At 37.9% G+C, this 22,936-nt stretch overlaps 2 protein-coding genes across 2 annotated transcripts; both read left to right on the top strand.

Annotated features, from left to right (window-relative positions):
- The first annotated feature begins 592 nt into the window (after positions 1–592).
- On the top strand, positions 593–9,300 carry nmt1a (N-myristoyltransferase 1a). Its single transcript, XM_074656273.1, has 12 exons — positions 593–753; positions 3,777–3,882; positions 4,781–4,925; positions 5,049–5,167; positions 6,256–6,347; positions 6,501–6,617; positions 7,185–7,355; positions 7,460–7,568; positions 7,665–7,835; positions 7,922–8,086; positions 8,171–8,308; positions 8,674–9,300. The coding sequence occupies exons 1-12, from the start codon at positions 650–652 to the stop codon at positions 8,692–8,694; spliced, it is 1,458 nt and encodes a 485-aa protein (XP_074512374.1). The 5' UTR covers positions 593–649; the 3' UTR covers positions 8,695–9,300.
- A 4,789-nt stretch (positions 9,301–14,089) lies between these two features.
- On the top strand, positions 14,090–22,921 carry retsat.2 (retinol saturase, tandem duplicate 2). The gene is made up of 11 exons (XM_074656266.1): positions 14,090–14,294; positions 15,741–15,923; positions 16,126–16,367; positions 18,277–18,478; positions 18,566–18,763; positions 18,857–18,976; positions 19,261–19,399; positions 19,755–19,864; positions 20,509–20,678; positions 21,188–21,347; positions 22,322–22,921. Exons 1-11 carry the CDS (start codon positions 14,135–14,137, stop codon positions 22,468–22,470), a joined length of 1,833 nt encoding a protein of 610 aa, XP_074512367.1. The 5' UTR covers positions 14,090–14,134; the 3' UTR covers positions 22,471–22,921.
- The last annotated feature ends 15 nt before the right edge of the window (positions 22,922–22,936 follow it).

Consider the following 22,936-nt stretch of genomic DNA (forward strand, 5'->3'; position numbering starts at 1 on the left):
GTTTATTATAAGCTCTTATAATGTGTTTATTATAATTACTATGTGTTTATTATAAGATCTTATAATGTGTTTATTATAAGATCTTATAATGTGTTTATTATAATTATTATGTGTTTATTATAAGCTCTTATAATGTGTTTATTATAATTATTATGTTTATTATAAGATCTTATAATGTGTTTATTATAACTATAATGTGTTTATTATAAGCTCTTATAATGTGTTTATTATAAGATCTTATAATGTGTTTATTATAATTATTATGTGTTTATTATAAGATCTTATAATGTGTTTATTATAATTAGTATGTGTTTATTATAAGCTCTTATAATGTGTTTATTATAACTATAATGTGTTTATTATAAGCTCTTATAATGTGTTTATTATAATTACTATGTGTTTATTATAAGCTCTTATAATGTGTTTATTATAACTATAATGTGTTTATTATAAGCTCTTATAATGTGTTTATTATAATTATAATGTGTTTATTGTAATTGTTATGTGTTTATTATAAGCTCTTATAATAAACAGCTACACAGAGAAGACAGCAGTGGAGATCCATCAGCAGCTCTCAGCCAATAGGAGCAGAGGAGCTTTAAAGCCGTTGAGAGGCACGCGGTGGGTTCTCCTCACTTCCTGGTTGAAGATGGCGGATGAGAATGAGACAGCACCGATGCCGGAGAAAGAAGATGTAGAGGACCACGGACACTGCAGCGACTGTGAAAACGAAGAGCACCACTCCGACGATGGGTAAGAAGACAAGCTTATCGGCAAAGCGGTGTAAAAATAAGTCACGTCGCTGCGCACGTTCATCAAAGCGAGAGCAGAAAGCCTTAAACGAGCTGCTCGAGATAGACAGCCATCGATGGGGGTTGTCCGGTTCCACTTGCCTTCACCCTATTGGCTAGAAGCACCTGTCACTCACCCGTTCTGTCATGTGATTGGCTGAGAGCGCGTTCTGTCCCCTGAAGTAGGCGGGCTTTAGCGTCGCTTAGCAAGGCGTAGTATTAGCTAAACCAAACTACGCTTGAAAAACTACTCATTTAAAGAAAAAAACACCACTTTACTGTCATTTGTGCAACTTACAGAAAAAGTCCAGTGTTTTTTATGAAGTTGACAGTGTGATGTATCATTCGGCTTTATATAATGTTGCTTGTAACTGATGCAATTCATGGCAACCCCAGTTTGACATTTAGCTAGTTAGCCATAGCATGCTAACATAGCTGTCAAACCCCCTATTGTCTGCTAAGTGGATCTGGGTGCAGACAGGAGCCGAATTAAAAGTGAAACAAGGAGAAACCTGCATGTTTTTACGCATGCAACTTGATCATATCATCTGGCTTTGTTAGCTGGAGAGTCAACAAGGCTTTTAAATCCCCTCTTTTAATCACATACATATAAAAGATCTCCTAAATCTAGACTGGCTTTCTTACTGAAAACAGGCTTTTGATGGAAATCCTACTTTGCTCTGGCTTCTTTGGCTTCTGTTAATGTTTACCAAGCGGTTGCACACATAAAAGGAGCTTGCAAATATTAAGGCGTGTCCTGCTCATGCGTTTTCTTGCTTATGGAGAGAGAGAGAGAGAAAGAAAGTGTTGCTCTAAAGGCAGAGAAATCAGTCTATAATTGCTTGTGACCCATCATCACAAGTTACTGCTTTTTAGTGTGGCAATGAGCTGAGTGCATTTTCCTTCTGGGATTGTTTTTATTTGTTTAACCTTTATTTAACCAGGTAGTACTCATTGAGATTAAGAATCTCTTTTGCAAGAGAGACCTGGCCAAGACAACTGTCATTTTTAACTTGTAATATTTGTTGACGATATGCAGATTATGGATTCAACAAGGTGTTTAACAGGTGTGCAACATAGTGGATTCTTAAATCAGCTGCATGGTTTAACGATTTAAAACCAATATTTCATAAGTGCACATCAAACAAGTATTGCTGGTTTCATGTACATACAGTAATACTAATTCATTCAAACATATAATATGATTTGTAAACATAAACGTAAGGCTTTGTTTTTAAAATATCATTATAGATAATAATAATAGCAGTAATAATGATTTTATCTATCTATCTATCTATCTATCTATCTATCTATCTATATATTATTTAACCTTTATTTAACCAGGTAGTACTCATTGAAATTAAGACTGTCTTTTGCAAGAGAGACCTGGCCAAGATAGCAGCATTTAAACATACATTAAAGTTTCAGACGCCACAACATAAAACAAATGCAAAATAAATACATAGCATAATATCATACAAAACACATCAAATCAAAATCAAGTGTTTGAAGCCAACGTTAAAGTGAAAATATTCAGAAACACAGACAGCTCCCGATTGACTCTGCTTCTAGGTCTTTCATTCATGTTTTAAATTCATCAAAAGTAATCAGATTTCCCAGTTTCAACTTAACTTGCTGTGTATTCCAGGAAAAGGGAGCGGAATAGCTAAAGGCCATCTTACCTAGTTCTGTGCTGACCTTGGGTACAGATAATAAGTACAGGTCAGAGGAGTGTAGGCTATAGCTGCCAGTGTTTTAACTGAAGGATTTTTGGGGGCCAAAAGGAGGTGAAAGCATCCAGTATTTCACAAGGAAAAAAAAGAGAAATAATAAGCATAATTTTGTGTAACTAACCTGACTCACTGCTGCTGTAAGGGGAAAGTGACTAACTGAGGTGAAGCAAATGTGAGCTTAGTAACTCATGCAACTCCCCTCCACCCAACACACACACACACACACACACACAGAGAAACAAAGACTGGTTCTGGGTGTTATCTGCTCTACTCTGTTGAAATGGAAGCCTGTCGAACAAACTATTGAATGTTTTGTTGTCCATTGTCCACATACATATGTACACACACGCGCAGATACCATACAGTCTTCTTCCAGAGGTCATGTGATTCACCATCTGTGCTGGTGTTACAAATACAGGCCAGTGCTCGCTTGGCCTCTCTCCTCTCTTGGACACTAATGAGATTATCCTCTGTAAGTATGCGGTCTCTTGTCAAGCCAGAAGATGCTGGGTGGGGGTGTTTGGCTCCTCAGGTTTGAAATGCAGGGGACTACCAGTGTATAGTGATTTTTATACGGTCCTGCATTTGAATCTCCTGTATCAGCACAAACAGCTGATACGGGTTGGAAATAAGATACAGTGAGAATAACTTTCATAACAATAACTTTATTTAACTTTATTATCCAGGATTCCTGTATGTAGAGCTGAAACGATTAGTTGATGCAGCCCGACATGTATGGTTGGGTCTCTGTTTTTACCTGGGTGGTTTAGAAACGCTGTATTTAACTTTTTTTCCAGAGAAATGTCGTCTTCTGGGATAATGTGATGCGTAAAGAATAATGTACAGCGACCCAGTCATTGTGAAATACTATATACCCCGACAGGGCGATGGACCCTGACGCGAAGGGGTTTATTTCACAGCAATGACCCGCTAGCTATACATTATCCTGCTTATTACACGGCTACTTATTTAAGAAATCAATAATTTAATTTGCAACGGTTCAACAAGCCCACGGTTCAGTTTGTTCAGTCATTGAATGGTTTGTTTTTTTATGGTTCGGTTTTGCATCCCTGATGTATAGTATTTAACACAAACGTGTGTATAATGCAGCTGTAATCGTCCTATGGTGTTGTAAGCATTTTCCAGGCAGAGAAAATACTATATACTACTAAAATACTATATTTTGACCAGCGCATGGCTTTCCTCGGGGATAGTAGACTAATTCGTATGCTTTCTTTTTCTGTCCTTTCAGTGACAGGGGTCTGGGTGACGACACCGGCGCCAAGAAGAAGAAAAAGAAGCAGAAAAAGAAGAAGAAATCTGGTGCCACAGAAGCTGCTCAGGATCCCCTTGCCAAGGCATGAATTCCTTAATTTTATGAAGTGACACGTTTAAATTTAGGCTACATCCACACTAATATGTTACGAATACGATCTCCGTCCGGATGAGCGTTTTCGGGCCATTTCAGAATTAATTTCCATTCATACTACAATGCCTGAAAACGCATATCACATGACTAAGCAGTAGTAGCATTATAAAATGCAGAATTTAACTGTACAACAGCTGCTAACAAAGACAACAAGGTCAGCAACGCTTGTAACTCGTTACCCATGTTGAAATTAGCCACTTGTGGTCGAGGCTGATGTCGTTTGTTTTCTTCCGGAAAAAGTTCACGTGATTGGGCGTGACGAATCAGGGAAGGACATCAGTCATGACCGATGGCACCCAATCAAGAAGCGAACGTGGGTGTCTGCGTCATCGTTTTCAAAGGTCTCCGTTTCTGTCCGTCCAGACTAAAATGCAACCCTGGAGTTTTAAAGCTAAAACGTGGTCAACAGCGTTTTCAAACGTCTCTGTTTTAGGGACTCGAAAATGCCGGAGTAGTGTGGACGCTAGGCATAAACGTAGCAAAAGTTGTGCGTTTTAAAACGAAAATGTATTTGTGTGGATGTAGCCTTAAAGGGTCAGATCACCTCAAATTTAAAAGGAAAACAAAGGTAGTATAGTTCAGGTTCGATTTGCCAACATTTGGAGTTACAGTTCTACAAGGTGGTGATCAAGGAGGGTTACACCACCTAGAAATCATGATACACTAGCTCACCGTCAGGTGATTAAACGCTGCATTCTTCCATTCCCATTATTAAACGTCTCATCTACCTTGGCCCTCACTACTTAGACCAAACGAAATAGAACAGAATGATTTACTTGGGTGGATTGGCCCTTCAACTCTGAGTTATGTCTGTGCTTTCCAAACAGGTGAATTCGTTGCCAGCTGATAAGCTCCAGGAGATCCAAAAGGCCATTGAACTGTTCTCTGTAGGCCAAGGCCCTGCCAAAACCATGGAGGAGGCAACTCGCAGGAGTTACCAGTTCTGGGACACACAGCCTGTGCCCAAGCTAGGTACATGACATTTTGTCAAAGCTGTCAGTTCTGCTCTAAGACCTTAAAACCCACGAACAGGTGGATGTCATGTGTTGTGGGTTTTCTGTGCTTCATGTCAGAAACTGTTTTGTTTTCCTTCAGGAGAGACGGTGACATCACATGGCTCCATTGAACCTGACAAAGACAACATCCGTGAGGAGCCCTACAGCCTCCCGCAGGGCTTCAGCTGGGACACCCTCGACTTGGGGAACCCTGGTGTGGTAAGAGAGCCTATAAGCACAAACACTCATAGCAGGAATGCATATGAGAAATTCACCTTTTAGTAACAATTTCCTGGACTCTCAGTGCTTTATTTTGATAAAAAGCTAGACAGCTTTTATTTCAGTGCCAAGCTGTTGTCGTCATCTCTTCAGTCGTGTGATAGCTGATGAATGATTACAGTAATAAAGTGCATCTGTTTTGTCAGAGTGCAGCTGAACTCTGAGATCTACAAACTTGCTTTACAATGAAAACGATAGTCGCAAAAGTAAACAAAGGTGTAACTTAAGTACACAAAAACAAGCGTATCGCCTAATTTTCTCAGATGTCAGCAAGAGGTTAAGATACCAGAATTTGCAATTATACTTTTCATTTGCAATTTTGAATTTTAAGTGTGCATGCACAGTATGTGTATGATCTATAATGCGTATTGTCAGAAAACATAATTCCCCAGAATTGATGCAGAACAGGTTTGCAGAGTGTTGGCATGTATGTTTCATGAATTTGTAATAGACACATAAGCATATAGAAAATTATATACTGTATGTACTGAAATGTTGTTTATGGATTAAAATTAGTCTCAAAATGGTCAAAAATGTGTATTACTGTACATGATGTACAAATGAAAAATAAGATTTACAAATGTGTACAACTATTTGTTCGTGATTTGGGGTACTCACAAATGCAAGTTCCAATCAAATACTGCGTTTAAGTACTAGTGCAGAACTGGGACATCTGGGTTTTCGGTGAAATTGTGTGTAATGTCAAAGTGGGAAAGATGGTTTTCTGAATGGACAGAATAGCTCATCACCTCTCTATTAGAACACATCAGTACATTTACCTGCTATATAGTATATACTCAACACAGTGGCCTTTAAATGTAACTATATGGTTTGTATAGTAATTCACATTTGTGACCATTTTGAGAACAATTTCACTCCATATTTGTATGCCTTTGGTATCATTATAAATAATTTAACAATTCTAACTCAGTCTGTTTTCTAGTCATGTTTTTTGTTTTACATTATTACTCCTGTGTTTGTAAAGGTCCTGACTTAATGTCTAATTCTTTCATTTTCTGTAAAACCAGCTCAAGGAGCTTTACACCCTCCTCAACGAGAATTATGTTGAAGATGACGACAACATGTTCCGATTTGACTACTCCCCCGAGTTTCTGCTCTGGTATTTATTTTCACATTTGATATAGTCTTCCAATTAACACCTGGCAAGGATGTTAAAAACTTTCTTTTTATAAGGAACTTGGATAAACATTAAAATATAAATATAGGTGACAGTAATCTGTTGCGTTTAATGACTGACTTGTGTCTTTCTCAGGGCTCTGCGGCCCCCTGGTTGGTTGCCCCAGTGGCATTGTGGGGTGAGGGTTAACTCCAACCAGAAGCTGGTTGGCTTCATCAGTGCCATTCCTGCTTCCATCTTTATCTACGACATGTAAGTGATAAAAATATAATGGATTGAATCAATTACATCACCTGCTACGTGAAATCTACTGTTCTGTTAAATTATTTCACTCACTTCCATATCAAAGTGATCACTTTATTAGGTCTCTAATCTAAATCCAAGGTCTTTTTTTATGATGCCTATTATCTTCCGTTTTTTTAAACTGTCATAGAGGTGTTATTTAAATCATAATCTCAGCATTGAGGTTAGTCGTTAGTGAAGGTGTTGTACTAGATTATATCCAGAAGCGTTTGTAATGTTCTGTCCCCCTCGTCTATGTAACACCTCTCAATATCATGTAGCCCAGAACAACACCACCTTTAACTATGACATTACACAACATTATAAACTTTAGTTGCGTCCGAAATTCCAAACTAACATGCTATTTAGTAAACTAAAACAGTATGTGAGATATTTTAGTATGTCCGAATCCTTAGTATAAAACCAATAGTACGTGAATGCATACTATTTCCGGTGAAATATTACAGTATGCAAACACTCATTATTCTGGTTTGCTTTTGTTGCTCATGTAATGAATTATTTTTCTTTGATGTTTAGAGAAAAGAAAATGGTTGAGATCAATTTCCTCTGCGTCCACAAGAAGCTTCGCTCTAAACGAGTCGCTCCGGTTCTGATCAGAGAAATCACCAGACGGGTCAACCTGCAGGGGATCTTTCAGGCCGTTTACACTGCTGGAGTGGTACTGCCCAAACCTGTGGGCACATGCAGGTGGGTCTGATGGAACAGCTCGCCACATACTGTATGTACACACCCTTTTCTCCTTCTTTTACTGCTTCACTGAGTACTAACAAATCCAATGTGTGTTTGCACAGGTACTGGCATCGCTCTTTGAACCCACGCAAACTAATCGAGGTGAAGTTCTCCCACCTGAGCAGGAACATGACGATGCAGCGCACCATGAAGTTGTACCGTCTGCCCGATGTTAGTGAAAACACACACGTATTTAACAAACACAAACAGACTACATTGCCCCGCCACACCTTTTATTCTTCTCCTCCCTTGGTTTCTCTCCTTCAGGTTCCTAAGACTTCAGGTCTGCGGCCGATGACCAAGAAAGATGTGCCACTTGTGCATCGCCTCCTCCGCGAGTACCTGAGCCAGTTCAACCTGGTGCCCGCCATGAGCCCGGAAGAGGTAGAACACTGGCTGCTGCCCCGAGAGAATATTATCGACACTTACCTGGTGGATGTAAGTAACAATATGCCAGAGACATCTTTAAATAATCATCCTTCTAGTGTGTTTTACACTGATAAAATATGTTGTTCTCTCGACAGAACGATGGCAAGGTAACGGATTTCCTGAGCTTCTACACACTGCCCTCCACCATTATGAACCACCCCGTGCACCGCAGTCTAAAAGCAGCGTACTCCTTCTACAACGTGCACACCACCACCCCCCTGCTCGACCTGATGTGTGACGCCCTCATCCTGGCCAAATCGGTGCGTGTCCTCTTCAGTCTTTATCTCTGAAATGTTAACTCTCAGGAAACTAAAAAGATTTGTTTTTCTTTGTGTTTATCACAGAAAGGGTTTGATGTCTTCAATGCACTGGATCTAATGGAAAACAAGACTTTCTTGGAGAAGCTTAAGTTCGGCATCGGTGATGGAAATCTACAGTATTATCTGTACAATTGGAAGTGTCCCAGCATGGGTTCAGAAAAGGTACATTTTCTGTCGGGATTTGAAAAGTCTGTAGATTCACTGAATTTAGTTTCCTCAAATAAACCACCGACTCAGCTGTCGCCATGTTGAGAGCCATGCGGAGGCAATAGAACTGCTCCCAATCTCGCATTGAGCACCTTTAATTCTAGGCCCTATGCCTGTCCCCACTAGTTTTACATTATACTTGCATCCTTTGGCCGGTTTGACCATGAAAGACGTATTCAGGTACTTTCTATGTGGTGTTAAAAAGGTCTGAAAACATCTTACATTTAACTCTGGGGACCCTGCAGATACTTTGTAACCTAAAGTTTCCCAAAAATACGTTTGTAACTGCTTTCCTAACAGCTCCACTGTTTGTCTCTCAGGTCGGGTTGGTACTGCAGTGACATCCCTTTACGCCATAATCAAAGCGTCACCAACAGGCCAGGAGACTGCACCATCGCACTGACCACCTGACAGATGGACTGATGACTTCCTGCTTCAGGAAAGGAAAACCCACCGCCCATTTTTACTTTTTTGACCTTTTGAACTTTGACCTGCACTACCGCTGCCAGGCAGGGAGGCAGAGAGAGCCTCGCTGCTCCTCCTCCTCCCTCAATCACATGGACCTTAAGCCATTGTTACCATCCCAAACAACTGTATTTCATCTGAGAGCTGTCTTGATTGTACCAAACACGCATACACACACAAGAACAGTTTGCACAGATTACTGTATATCAAACACTCACTGTTGGCATACCTACAAAAAACAATACATGTAAATAATATCAAACATTACTGCGGATTATGCCCTAACACATACAGACTAGAACTGACTGTTTTGTTTGATTCCTAAATGTTGGAAGTGCTTTTTGCAATTAAAATAAATCTGTCATCTTTAAGTTTTAGAGATAAAAAAAAATCAAAATGATCAAAAAATATTTTAAAGAGGAAAAGGTTCAAAAAGGTGAGGTAATAAATACCAAAAGTGGACACCAGATAAGGGCTTCTGTTAAGATTTCTCTTGTCTTGCTGTGTCTTTTTTTTCAATTTTTCTCATCAAAACCTCTGTCATTACGGAGGTGCTTATGCCTTCTGGAGGTTTTCTCATCTGTATTAACTTTCATGACCCTCCTCCCTAGCTTACTGCACTAACAGAAGAAGCCCAGAAACACAGACTGATAACAGTGGACCAGCTCAGTTGGAGGGGAGGGAAATAAATCAGAGTTGCTTTGGCTGAGGTTGGACTACCACACAGAGGTTGAAGGCATTCTGATGGCGTTTACACAACACATTTATCAGCAGGGATCAGATTTGTAATGACACCTCTTTATTTAACTGTGCTCCAGTTTCAATGTCCACACATACCGGCTCTCAGGCTTTTGACATGCGAAAAGTCTGCAAGAGGTCGAAATCGAAAGTGCTCGAGTCATTAGGCAGACTTTGTTTGAGGGAATCACACAGTAAGTCTTAATAATAGTCATAAAGATTAATATAATAAAATGCACCCACAAGAAAAACTGAAAGATCTGGCAACAAGTTTGAATGCACTAACTGTGTTTTAGTTCTTAGCTGTATATGGGGAATGATCATGGTTTGTTTTTGTGTCATTTGATGACATAACATCACTAATATTATGCTTTAATGAGCTTTATTTTGAAAGTGAAACAAAAACAATATGAAGTACGAGCACTGCAGACAACATTTGGAGCTCTACACTGGTCATGCAGGCGACGTCAGTTTAAAGTCGGTGAGGAGTCAGAGTGGATGTTGGAACTGGGCCTGTGAAGAGCAGTCTGGACTTCCAGGACATTGTGCAGAGTGGATGGTGATGATGATGATGATGATGATGACTGGGGAACTGCCCCCACTTAAAGTGTTTCTTATGTAAAATGTTGGTTCTATTTGCAAACAGATGTACAAGAATAATCGGTCTCATGGTGTTATGATGCAGGAAAAGAATGTGAAGATGCAGGTGATTTCTTTTTTTTTTTTTGAGCAAAAAAAAAGAAATAAAATCTAGAAGTTGCTGTGAGGTTTTTGACAAGTTCATGTTTACACAGAATATCCAGACTATTAAATTAAACCAATTTCCACTTGCCATCTTTTTGTGGAGATTAAAACCAGATCTCATGGGTTTTCCTCAGTGGGTGGTGTTACTACTGAGGAAAGCTATGGAAGAAGCTAGAAAGTGGACGTTAAGTTTTAAGATTTTCTTTTTTGTCAAACATGAAATAATTTTTCATGCACCTTGTGCTCTTGGTTCCACTGACAACTGTTATTTTTAACATGTAATATTTGTTGACAATATGCAGATTACGGATTCAACAAGGTGTTTAACAGATGTGCAACATGGGGAATTGTTAAATCAGCTGCATGGTTTAATGATTTAAAACCAATATTTAATAAGTACACATCAAACAAGTATTTTTAATTATTATTAATTCATTCATATTAATTCATTCAAACATATACGATTTGTAAAGATAAACTTAAGGCTTTGTTTTTAAAATATATCATTATAGATAATAATAGCAGTAATAATGATTTTATATATATAAATATATATATATACATATATATATTTATATAAATAAATATATATATATATATATACATATGCAGTATATATCATATGTTTTCCTAATATTACGACTTTTTCCTCGTAAAATTACGACTTTATTCTCGTAATATGACTTTTCTTCTCCTAGATTTATGACTTTATTCTCGTAATGTTCCGACTTTTTTTTCTCGTAAAATTATGACTTTATTCTCGTAATATTACGACTTTTTTTCTCGTAAAAATACGAGAATAAAGTCGTAATTGTACGAGAAAAAAAGTCCTAATATTATGACATGTTTCTTGTAGTTTTACGACTTTTTTTCTCATAAAGTTATGACTTTATTCACGTAATATTACGACTTTTTTTTCTCCTAAATTTATGACTTTATTCTCGTAATTTTACGACTTTTTTCTCAAAATATTATGACTTTGTTCTCAAAATTCTCCAATTTTTTCCCCCCCTCAATGTGGCCCTAATACTCCGTTGTACTCCACTGCTTGTTGACTGTAAAACTTCACCTCCAGCGAGTCCATAACTTTCCGCAAGTCAGTTTAGTTTACCATGAACCATTTAAATAGAAGGAAGTATAAAAATAGGAGCAGTATATACAGAATTAACAATAAACATACTAATAATAACAAAATTGCACAAGTGGAAAATTATATTGCACAGTGAGAATGAATGAATGAATAAATGAAATTCCACCTGAAAATATCAGGTTATTGTCAGTTTTTTGGTGTGTAAGTGAGCTAAAACGGAGCGTTTCAGACAGAGGATAAATGCAGGAATATTCAGGCAGACAGTATGAGGAAAATAAAGTTTTTTTTTTAACATTACAGCATGTAAACATGTTCTAGTAGAAACACAAAATACAACTATGAACCTGAAAATGAGCATGATATGGGACCTTTAAAACGAGGGTCGCTCTCATACTGAACTTGACGTTGATTAGTTGAAACATCTGACGTGTCTGAAAGGACGGCTCTGATTGGCCAGCAGCACCTATCAGTTATGTAAGCGGTGCTCCATGGGTGTAACGCCACAGACAGACGATATGACTTTATTCTCGTAATATTACGACTTCATTCTCGTAATATTACAACTTTTTTTCCCGTAAAGTTATGACTTTATTTTAATAAAATTACGCCTTTTTCTCTCCTAAATTTATGACTTTATTCTCGTTATATTACGACTTTTTTTCTCGTAAAATTACGACTTTATTCTCGTAATATTACGACTTTATTCTCGTAATATTACAAGTTTATTATCGTAATATTAAAAAAAAATTCCTGTAAAGTTATGACTTTATTCTCTTAAAATAACGCCTTTTTTTCTCCTAAATTTATGACTTTATTCTCGTAATATTCCGACTTTATTCTCGTAATATAAGAACTTTTTTTCTCCTAAATTTATGACTTTATTCTCGTTATATTACGACTTTTTTCTCGTAAAGTTCTGACTTTATTCTCGTAATATTGCGACTTTATTCTCGAAATATTATGACTTTATTCTCGTAATATTACAACTTTTTTTCCCGTAAAGTTATGACTTTATTTTAATAAAATTACGCCTTTTTCTCTCCTAAAGTTATGACTTTATTTTAATAAAATTACGCCTTTTTTTCTCCTAAATTTATGACTTTATTCTCGTAATAATATGACTTTTTTCTCGTAAAGTTATGACTTTATTCTCGTAATATAACAACTTTATTCTTGTTATATTATGACTTTATTCTCGTAATATTGCGACTTTATTCTCGAAATATTATGACTTTATTCTCGTAATATTCTAACTTTTTTTCTCCTAAATTTACGACTTTATTCTCGTAATATTACGACTTTTTTCCTGTAAAGTTATGACTTTATTCTCGTAATATTATAACTTTTTTTCTCCTAAATTTATGACTTTATTCTCGTAATATTACGACTTTTTCCCTGTAAAGTTATGACTTTATTCTCGTAATATTACGACTTTTTTCCTGTAAAGTTATGACTTTATTCTTGTTATATTACGACTTTTTTTCTCGTAAAATTATGAATTTATTCTCATAATATTCCGACTTTTTTTCTCGTAATATTACGACTTTATTCTCGTAATATTACGAATATTTTTCCCATAAATGTATGACTTTATTCTCGTAATATTATGACTTTATTATCGTAATATTACGAATTTAGTCTCGTAAAGTTATGACTTTATTCTCGTAATATTGCGACTTTATTCTCGAAATATTATGACTTTATTCTCGTAATATTATAACTTTTTTTCTCCTAAATTTACGACTTTATTCTCGTTATATTACGACTTTTTTTTCTCCTAAATTTATGACTTTATTCTCGTAAAATAACGCCTTTTTTTCTCCTAAATTTATGACTTTATTCTCGTAATATTACGACTTTTTTCCTGTAAAGTTATGACTTTATTCTCGTAATATTGCGACTTTATTCTCGAAATATTATGACTTTATTCTCGTAATATTATAACTTTTTTTCTCCTAAATTTACGACTTTATTCTCGTTATATTACGACTTTTTTTTCTCCTAAATTTATGACTTTATTCTCGTAAAATAACGCCTTTTTTTCTCCTAAATTTATGACTTTATTCTCGTAATATTACGACTTTTTTCCTGTAAAGTTATGACTTTATTCTCGTTATATTGCGACTTTATTCTCGAAATATTATGACTTTATTCTCGTAATATTATAACTTTTTTTCTCCTAAATTTACGACTTTATTCTCGTTATATTACGACTTTTTTTTCTCCTAAATTTATGACTTTATTCTCGTAAAATAACGCCTTTTTTTCTCCTAAATTTATGACTTTATTCTCGTAATATTACGACTTTTTTCCTGTAAAGTTATGACTTTATTCTCGTTATATTGCGACTTTATTCTCGTAATATTATAACTTTTTTTCTCCTAAATTTATGACTTTATTATCGTAATATTACGAATTTATTCTTGTAATATTATGACTTTATTCTCGAAATCTCAGATTTTCCAGTGAGTCCATAACTTTTAGTTTACAAAGGTTGCTATGACAACAATACACATAGAAATGTCCGCCACTCTAGCTTATCCCAGCCTGAGCTTCTACTCCTAACTCTATTTCTATGAGGGTCGCTATCAGATTGAACTTGACGTTGATTGGTTGAAACATCTGACGTGTCTTAAAGGTCGGCTCTGATTGGCCGGCAGCACCTGTCTGTTATGTAAGCGGTGCAGGGTGCAACACCACAGAGACGACACACTGAACTGGGAAGCGTAGGAGAAACCAGCACGATGTGGTTCAGTGTCGCATTAATTTGTGTCGCTTTGGGCATATTTATATATAAATATGTCTTCGGCAGCTCCGGGCCCAATCCCTTTGAGAGGGACACTCGTGAACCGCTGAAGAAGATGGTTCACAACAGGAAAGAGAAGAATAAAGTGCTGAAGCAGGGTGAGTAACAATACCAAGGTCGTTATATACTGTATGTTATTAAAGGTTTCAGGTTGGTAGGAGAGTCTGTTACAGCAGTGAAAGTTAAGTGCAATGCATGGGAATAATGATATGTTGAGTTATCTCCACCTAAAGTGAACTTCCCCAAAGGAAACTGCGAAGTTACTTTAAATTGTAAAGCTTTAAAGTACAATGGCTGCTGTGTTTTCATAATCAACGCTGCTGCAAGGCAAACTGTAGAAGAGCAATGTCTTGCAACATGCTTACTGTAGGCCATGGACATCATGTACACTTGACTTGACAAACTAAGTTGTCTTTCAGTATTTGAGACATTGAAATTCATTGTTTACTTTAAGCAAATTGTTTGTTTCTCTTTCCATTCAAAAGTATCATTAATACATTACTACTTCCCTCAGAGGTTTCACTTCAAAATAAACTTTTTGCAAGCAAACATTGAAAACGTCTCCTCTGTCTGAGTTGAACACGTGCAATGTAATTGTGCAATAACACGTTGGTCACCTTTGCAATGTAAATACTGTAACATATCTACGGATATGTGCAATAACATGCTGATCACTGCAATAATTATATGATGCTGTGCAATAATGATGTAATTATCTGACGACACTTTGTGCAATAATCTGGCAAAACTGTCATCTCATCAATATACATATTGTATTTTTATATTTTATATTGTATTATCTTTTATATTTATATTTCACTATCTATTTTTTGTTGCATTATCTTTTCATTAGCACTTATTGGATTTTCACAATTTAATTTCGTTGTACTACACAATGACACTAAAGGGCTTGAAATCTTGAAAATATTTTCTGGGTCCAGCTTCTCAAAGCTTTCTTTTCTGTAAGCCTATATTGTTGTAAATTGAATATAATTGAGATTTTGGACTTTTGGACAATTCTAATGTGCATCTTTCACTATTTTCTGACATTTTATTGATTTAAATAAACTGATTGAGTCAAAAAACATATAGTGAATATAATTGGAAGTGGCTCCCCAAACCCATTGCACGCACTTCTTCATCTAAATATATCTTTAAAACTAAATTAAATCAAATCTCTTATGTTGTTAAAGGTTTTAGGTTGGTAGTGAAAGTTAAGTGAAATTCATCATGGGAATAATGATATGGTGAGTTATCTCAACCTAAAGGGAATTTCTCCAAAGTCACTTTAAATTGTAATAGTTTTAAAGTACAATGGCTCCTCTGTTTTCATAGTCAACGCTGGAAGGCAAACAGTAAAAGAAGAATGTAACCGTAGGCGACTTCAACTTGTCTTTCAACATGCTTAGTGGGGACCAGAGACGTTGTGGTTTTAACTGTTTCATTACAACAGTTAACATTCGTTCTCCTCCTGGAATCCTTTTAAGATTTATTGTTATTGTGCCAGGCTGTTGTTTGAATGTTTTTGTTGCCCTTTCTTTTAGGTTTCCTGGCCAGTAAAGTTCCTGACGACCTGGACGCCATCATCATCGGCAGTGGGATCGGTGGCCTTGGGCTCGCGGTGCTGCTGGCTAAAGTTGGGAAGAAAGTCCTGGTTCTGGAGCAGCATGATCGGGCTGGAGGATGCTGCCACACATTCACTGAGAAGGGCTTTGAGTTTGATGTCGGTGAGAAGGATGGCTCTTGTTTCTTTTCCTGACTAGGTCACATTGAAAGTTTCATTTAATTTGGGCGCATAAAAGTGCAACTTTGTCTCAGTTCTGATGAGGGGATGATTTTCTGTTTTGAATATTTCAAGACAAAAACATACAAGACATGGCCACATAACACCCTGCTTTGTCCACATGTTTCCTGCCTTCCTCCCTTTAGGAATCCACTACATCGGTGACCTGCAGGACCACAAGCCGTTCTTCTGCATGCTGGACCAAATGACTAACGGACAACTGCAGTGGGAGCCTCTGGACAATCCGTTCGACCAAGTAGTGATAGGACCTCCAGAAAACCGCCGCCGCTATCCCATCTACAGCGGCAGGACGCGCTTCCCCGACGAGCTGAAGAAGTGCTTCCCTGGAGAGGAGAAGGCCATCGATGAGTACTTGAGGCTGGTCAAGGTAAGATCTTTTTACATTACTAAATACTGACTATCTGCAGATTCAATACAAAAACTTGTTTTGGCGTTCAATGTTTGGAGTTAAATATATTTCCAGTGATAATCTAGCTACTTATTTTCTCTCTCTACATATTTAAATGGTCAGAATGCCTTTCCCCCAGTGAACTACGTGTTTGTAAACTGTACTTTCACACAAAGAGGCATAATTATCCAGATTTCTGTTGGTGTTGTCACTCCAGGGCTCAAGGGTTGGTAAATCAAAGGTTAGAGTAACCAGCATGTCTCCTGTTAGCTGCAATATTGCATAAGTGTAACCAGACTGAGTTGCAACAGCGTTTGACACACAGATAAAGGAATATCACTTTCTTTATCTTTGTGGAGTCTATTCAGGGCATCTATTCATTTTTATGCCTCCATGGCTGGCACAAACGTCCACTTGGACTCAGAATCTAACTTCGAGGATGAACCGATTCGAGTTTGGTGTCAAAGTCACTGTGACCTTATCTCCTTCCCATTATCGTGAACACCATATCTCAGGAACACCTGGAGGGAATTGTATTACATCTAGCACAAACGTCCAACCTGGACTCAAAAGATGAACTGATTAGATTTTGGTGGTCAAAGATCACTGTGACCTCATAAAACACGTTTTTGGCCATAACTCAAGAGTTCATATGCTAATTATGAAAATTTTACACACATGTCTAACAGGATAACATGATGAAGTGGGGATATTTTGGACAGCCGTTGATGTAAATTGGCAGTAATTCTATTTTCAACTCATTGTTTATTATTATACCAAACAGAAAAGGAGAAATTAATTTAAAGTTGAGTTGCTTTATGATACATTAACATTCACTTTTCTGTTTCACGGGCCTAAGACATTATTTCTAATAAATGTGCCATTTTCTGTCCAATGTTTCAATCTAAAATATTCTTCTATACTCCCTTTTATATGTTTGTTCTTTTTCCTCACACAGCCAATGTTACCAAAATAATATTTAATAAGTAAGAATAGTTCATCTACTGTACTTGATTTGATTTTGATTTTGATTAGCAATTTAAAAGCACAACAACTCAAAAGAGTATCATGACACAAAAATCCCAGACATTAGCATTTAAAAAGCATCACTAAAAACACTTTACAAAGTTCCCAAAGAGATCCTACTAGTCCCCCTTGCAACTCCACGCCCACGCTTCAAACTCCCTCCCTTAAAAGTGAACCATCAACATTCCCCACATTCCGCCTTAACGTTTGTTTTATACATTGTTTAATATGCGTGGGCAGGTTGTTGCATAAGGAGATCCCAGCCACAAGTGTTCTAATCAAATCTTACACATTTCTACTTTAGGGAATATACACGAATTGGGGTCATTACAGAAACAAAATAACTTTGATTGCACTCACGTTCAAGTGTCCGTCAGTCTATTATAGCCATCAAGTCATCGTCAAGTCAAGTCAGTCCTGTCTTAGGTTTAATCATGCATGTAGGAAATGCTTATCTGACCAAAATGAGAGTGACTTAGAAATATGTGTGGGTGTTTGTATGCTATGAATGGACGGTACACGTACCTGCATGTATGCACGTAGGTATGTGTGCTCTCTGTACACTTTGTTAGGTGTGCCACAGGACAGGCCGCTTTGTTTGTTGTACTGCTGTACTGCTGCTCAAAAAGTGGGCATGTCTGTAAAGGGGAGACTCGTGGGTACCCATAGGACCCATTTTCATTCACATATCTTGAGGTCAGAGGTCAAGGGACTCCTTTGGAAATGGCCATGCCAGTTTTTTCCTCACCAAAATTGAGCGTACGTCTGGAGCGTTATTTAATCCGCCCTAATTTATATGTTTTTGATATGTCAAATTGATCAAATCAAAATCGTCTCTGTGTCTTGTGTGTTCTGTCTTCAGAAAGTTGGCCGGGGCATTTGGCTCCTCGCTCTGCTGAAGACCTGCCCCGTCCCCGTGGCCAAGTTCCTCATCTGGACCGGTCTGGCCAACCGTCTGTCCTTCTTCTTCAAAATGGCGCCCCGCAGCCTGACAGAAGTAGTTAATGAGCTGACGGAGAACAAGGACCTCAGGGCTGTTTTCACCTACATCTTTGGCACCTACGGTAGGCCGAGCCACAGTCCTGTTGGTCTAATCAATTTATTTCCTCAGTATTCTGCTCATCATTTCTGTTTCCTTCTCTGATCTGCAGGTAACATGCCTAAAGACTCCAGTTTTTCTATGCACAGCTTGCTGGTCACTCACTACCTGAACGGTGCCTGGTACCCGAAAGGTGGAGCCACTGAAATCGCCTACCACATGATCCCCATCATTGAGAAGGCAGGTGGTGCTGTTCTAGTCCGAGCCCCGGTCAACCGCATCCTCTTCAACGACGCCAAGGAAGCTTATGGTGGGTGTGATCTCCTCAGTGTTTCTATACACAACCGCATCATTCAGCTCCCTCTGAGAGGAGATTCACTGTGTTTGTGTTTTCTGGTTTCAGGTGTGAGCGTCATGAAAGGCCAAGAGGAAGTACATATCCGTGCCCCTATGGTCATCTCTAACGCCGGCATCTTCAACACATACCAGAAGCTGCTGCCCAAAGAGCTCCAGGCCATGCCAGGTAGGGAAGAAGTGCTGCGACTAATCATTAGTTTCAGTTTTGATTAACATTTATTTATTTTTAATTAATGAGCTAACCCCTTAGTCTAGAACAAGGGTCTCCAACAAGTAGCTCACGAGCGACTAGAGATTGTTAAGCATTTTTCCTTCACAGATGGGTTAAGAAATCAGTACTTGTTTCATTGTTTTCATTAACTCACGCTTATAGATTAAGTTTTCATGGGACTTTTATCTGTGTGCTGTTGTTAAAGCTGTACTGTGTGATGTGACACTCGTATCATACAGCTATCCAGAAGCAGCTGAGTATGATGAAGAACGGTGAAGGTGGCCTGAGCATTTTTCTGGGTCTGACTGGAACCAAGGAGGAGCTGGGCCTGAAAGCAGACAACTCCTGGATCTTTACAGAGAACAATTTTGATGAACTGTACGTTGTCTTGCATCTTCTATCTGTTGCTAGTCACAATTCACATTTAAATTACACAGACCTGGCTCCTAAACAGCTTTTATTCAACCTGTAAATCTCAAAATGCCTGCGTTCTTCAGTTCTAAACATTATATGGACTTAAATTCACTCTAATATAACCCAATGTGTCGGAAAGAAACGTGAAGATGTGGACATTATATTCACTGTAAAAACACACTAAACAACAGCAATTGTGAGGAGCTTTCGGTCCAGTATTTTAATATAAGATATCTTCATTTACTCAGAACATGATGTATCTGCTTCACCTATTTTGTGTCTGTGTTAATTCACCAGAATTATTTGTTTCCTTTTACAGGGTGGAGACATATTTGCATGGAAAGAGGGAAGAGTCTGCTAAAAGTGTACCTCTGCTGTTTGTGGCGTCTCCATCGGCTAAAGATCCGACCTGGGAGGAAAGATCACCAGGTACACAAACTGAGATGTGATGTCAGTTTTTACGTTTCCATGCACACTAATATTCCACTATTATTATTACGAATATGACAACATTATGAATTTAATATGGGTTATTAAAACAGCATATTCTGTTTGGATATTCTGAATCAGGCCTTATGCCAAATGGAACATTTTCCTATTAAGACATGTGGGATATGCAGATATTATTCAGGTTTTTGGAGCATTCTTTGTATGCAGCGTATATGGAATATGCGTCTTTGGGGTTTTTACAGCAGTTTGAATATCAACAGGTTTTTGGATATGCTCAAATATTGTAACGCCGACTTTTTCAAGAAGGTGTTTGAAGGAATGAAAGAGGGAGGCTGTTTTCACACGGTCAAACAAGTCCACCGCCAGTTATGTTAATCAGAGTATGCACAGCTGCATGTAAACAGGAATATTAGTGGAATATTTATGTTCATTAGTCATGTAAACAGCTTAGTAGCAATATTGTCGTTTTTGGAATAAGGGCAATAACCAGAATATTTTGTGCATGTAAACGTTGGTTAATACACGAGTCAGAACAACTGTCAGGAAAGACAACCCTGCTGACTCCAGAACAATGTGCTTCCCTCTTTTTTTGTTTGTCTATCTTAAATATTCTCTTTCATTAGGGAAGTCCACCTTGAGTCTGGTCAGTTTTGCCAAATACGAGTGGTTTGAGGAGTGGAAGGACGACAAAGTGACAAACAGAGCGCCTGACTACAAAGACCTGAAGCAGATATTCATTGACTCCATTCTGGAGGTGGTTATGGATGTGTTCCCCAAGATAACCAGAGACAAGGTAACGTTTCTGAATCTGTCTGCTGGTTTAGGCACATCCGGTTCAGCACACCATTTTATCAATACTCATTTCCATTTACACATAAGAGTCACAGAACCACATTCCTTTACATTCACAAATATGAAACAGATAATATAAAAGATACAGGATTGCATTGTGAAAACGGAATCAAAAATAAGTAAACAGAAGGGAAAGGAAAAAATCTTCAAAATAAAGGAAATAATTAATGAATTAATTAATAAAGTCAAGTAAAATTATCAAAGATGAAATACATATATGTAGACTAAAATGAAGGAAACAAATTAAATCTTATTCTTGGAATGGGATTTGGTTTGGATGGTTTTATGTTGCTTATAACTTATTATTGTTGCTGATCTTAACCAGGAAAAAAAGACGCTTATCGCTGAATAAAGGTGGGCGGTGATACAGAAGTCTGAAACCAGGCTTGCTTTCCGGGCTTAATACAAATATTTATATTCATATATGCCTGTTCTTTTTTTTTTGTGTAGATTGAGTTCATTGATGCTGGCACCCCCATCACAAACACACACTACATCGGAGCCCCCAAGGGTGAAATCTACGGAGCGGATCATGGCATCGCCCGATTCAGCCCTGAAGTCAACGCTACAGTGAGACCTCAGTCTCCACTGAAGAACCTCTATCTGACAGGTCTGTGCAGCATGATATCATCCAGAGGTCGCTTTTAAAGGTGTTTTGGAATGGGGTTGTATGAGGTACTTATCCATAGTCAGTGTATTATCTACAGTAGATGACGGTCGGCACGACCCCAGCTTGGAGAAGCAGACAGGAGTTACCGCACAGGAGCAAAGTAATGTACTTCTGTGGACGGGGCCGGCAGTAAATCGTATTTTAGACACCTAAAAGAAAAGGCTCACCTAAAAAAATCAATATAAGTTTAAGTGTACACTCTATTTAGAATATTTTCACCGCTTTACCTTCACGGGGAACTGAACTGAGGAACTGAAGCCGTTATCTATGTTCTCGCCAAAGCCACCAGACTCCATTGGAAAAAAAACAGTAATTTTACCTCACACAACACAGGGGTTGCTGGTCTACTGCTGCCACGATCGGTTAGTTTGTTTGTGTTATTTTGTGACTTTGGTTAGTTCGGATTCACCAAAGTCACACAATAACACAAACTAACTGATCACGGCAACGGTAGACCAGCAACTCCTGTGTTGTGTGAGGTAAAATTACTGTTATTTTCAATAGAGCCTGGTTGCTTTGGCGAGAGCATAGATAACGGTTTCAGTTCCCTGTGGGAAACATAGACTGTATAGCTGTCTGATGGTAAGGTAAACTGGTGAAAAGATTGTAAAGATAGCGTACACTTAAACTGATATTGATTTTTTTTTAGGTGAGCCTTTCTTTTAGGTGGTAAAATATGTTTTGCTGCCAGCCCTGTCCACAGCAATACATGGTACAGTACACTTTGCTTCCGTGCGGTAACTCCTGTCTGCTTCTCCAAACTGGGGTCATGCCGACCGTCATGTACTGTAGGTAATACACTGATTATGGATAAGTACCTCATACAACTCCACTTCAAAACACCCAAACTATCCCTTTATTTCCTGACAGGAATTCATCTAAATTCACTACATTTCGTGTATTTTCTGTTGCAGGTCAGGATGTGTTTTTGTGCGGCTTTGCCGGCGCTCTCGCTGGAGGGCTCTCCTGTGGCTCGGCCATTCTCAACCGCAACCTCCACCTGGATGCCATCACCTTGGCAAAGAAAACTAAATTTATGAAAGCCAAATTGAAAGGGGAGTAACTGCCTGACAACATTCAGCTGTCATATACTGTAATAAATCAGCACTTACATCTCACTCACAAAAAAAAAACTTTTGTCAGGAGACTAAAAACGCCTTAGCACAGAGAGATTTCATTTAAAAATGAGTTGTTAGAATAAAGTGGAAAAGTGAGTTTTCCAAACCAACTCTTACCACTTAGCTGTGACTATACTCTATGCATACCTACATTAATTAATGTTGGAATACCTCAGTTTTGTTTCAACAGTCTACTTGCACTTATCAAAGCTAAAATGACTTCAACTGTTGATGCTAAAGCCTTTTTAAAACCAAATGTTGAAATTCATATGCAGCTTGTTGTGAACTGTTTTATTCTAAGATGCCTTTGTAGTTACCACCTCACTCTGTGACCGAAGTTTGCAGTTTGTAACATGCTTTACTCCCTTTTTAATATTAAAAGGTACAAACACTGAATTGGTTGTGGTTTGG

The sequence above is a fragment of the Sebastes fasciatus genome, chromosome 13 (genome assembly GCF_043250625.1).
Source record: "Sebastes fasciatus isolate fSebFas1 chromosome 13, fSebFas1.pri, whole genome shotgun sequence".
NCBI lineage: Eukaryota > Metazoa > Chordata > Actinopteri > Perciformes > Sebastidae > Sebastes > Sebastes fasciatus.

Bases quoted from the DNA above. Each gene is read 5' to 3' on its own strand.
- nmt1a (XM_074656273.1), top strand. From the start codon at position 650: ATGGCGGATGAGAATGAGACAGCACCGATGCCGGAGAAAGAAGATGTA. The intron at 6,348-6,500 runs GTATTTATTTTC...TGTCTTTCTCAG, and splicing joins TCCCCCGAGTTTCTGCTCTG to GGCTCTGCGGCCCCCTGGTT. The intron at 7,836-7,921 runs GTAAGTAACAAT...TTCTCTCGACAG, and splicing joins TCGACACTTACCTGGTGGAT to AACGATGGCAAGGTAACGGA.
- retsat.2 (XM_074656266.1), top strand. From the start codon at position 14,135: ATGTGGTTCAGTGTCGCATTAATTTGTGTCGCTTTGGGCATATTTATA. The intron at 16,368-18,276 runs GTAAGATCTTTT...TTCTGTCTTCAG, and splicing joins AGTACTTGAGGCTGGTCAAG to AAAGTTGGCCGGGGCATTTG. The intron at 19,400-19,754 runs GTACGTTGTCTT...TTCCTTTTACAG, and splicing joins GAGAACAATTTTGATGAACT to GGTGGAGACATATTTGCATG.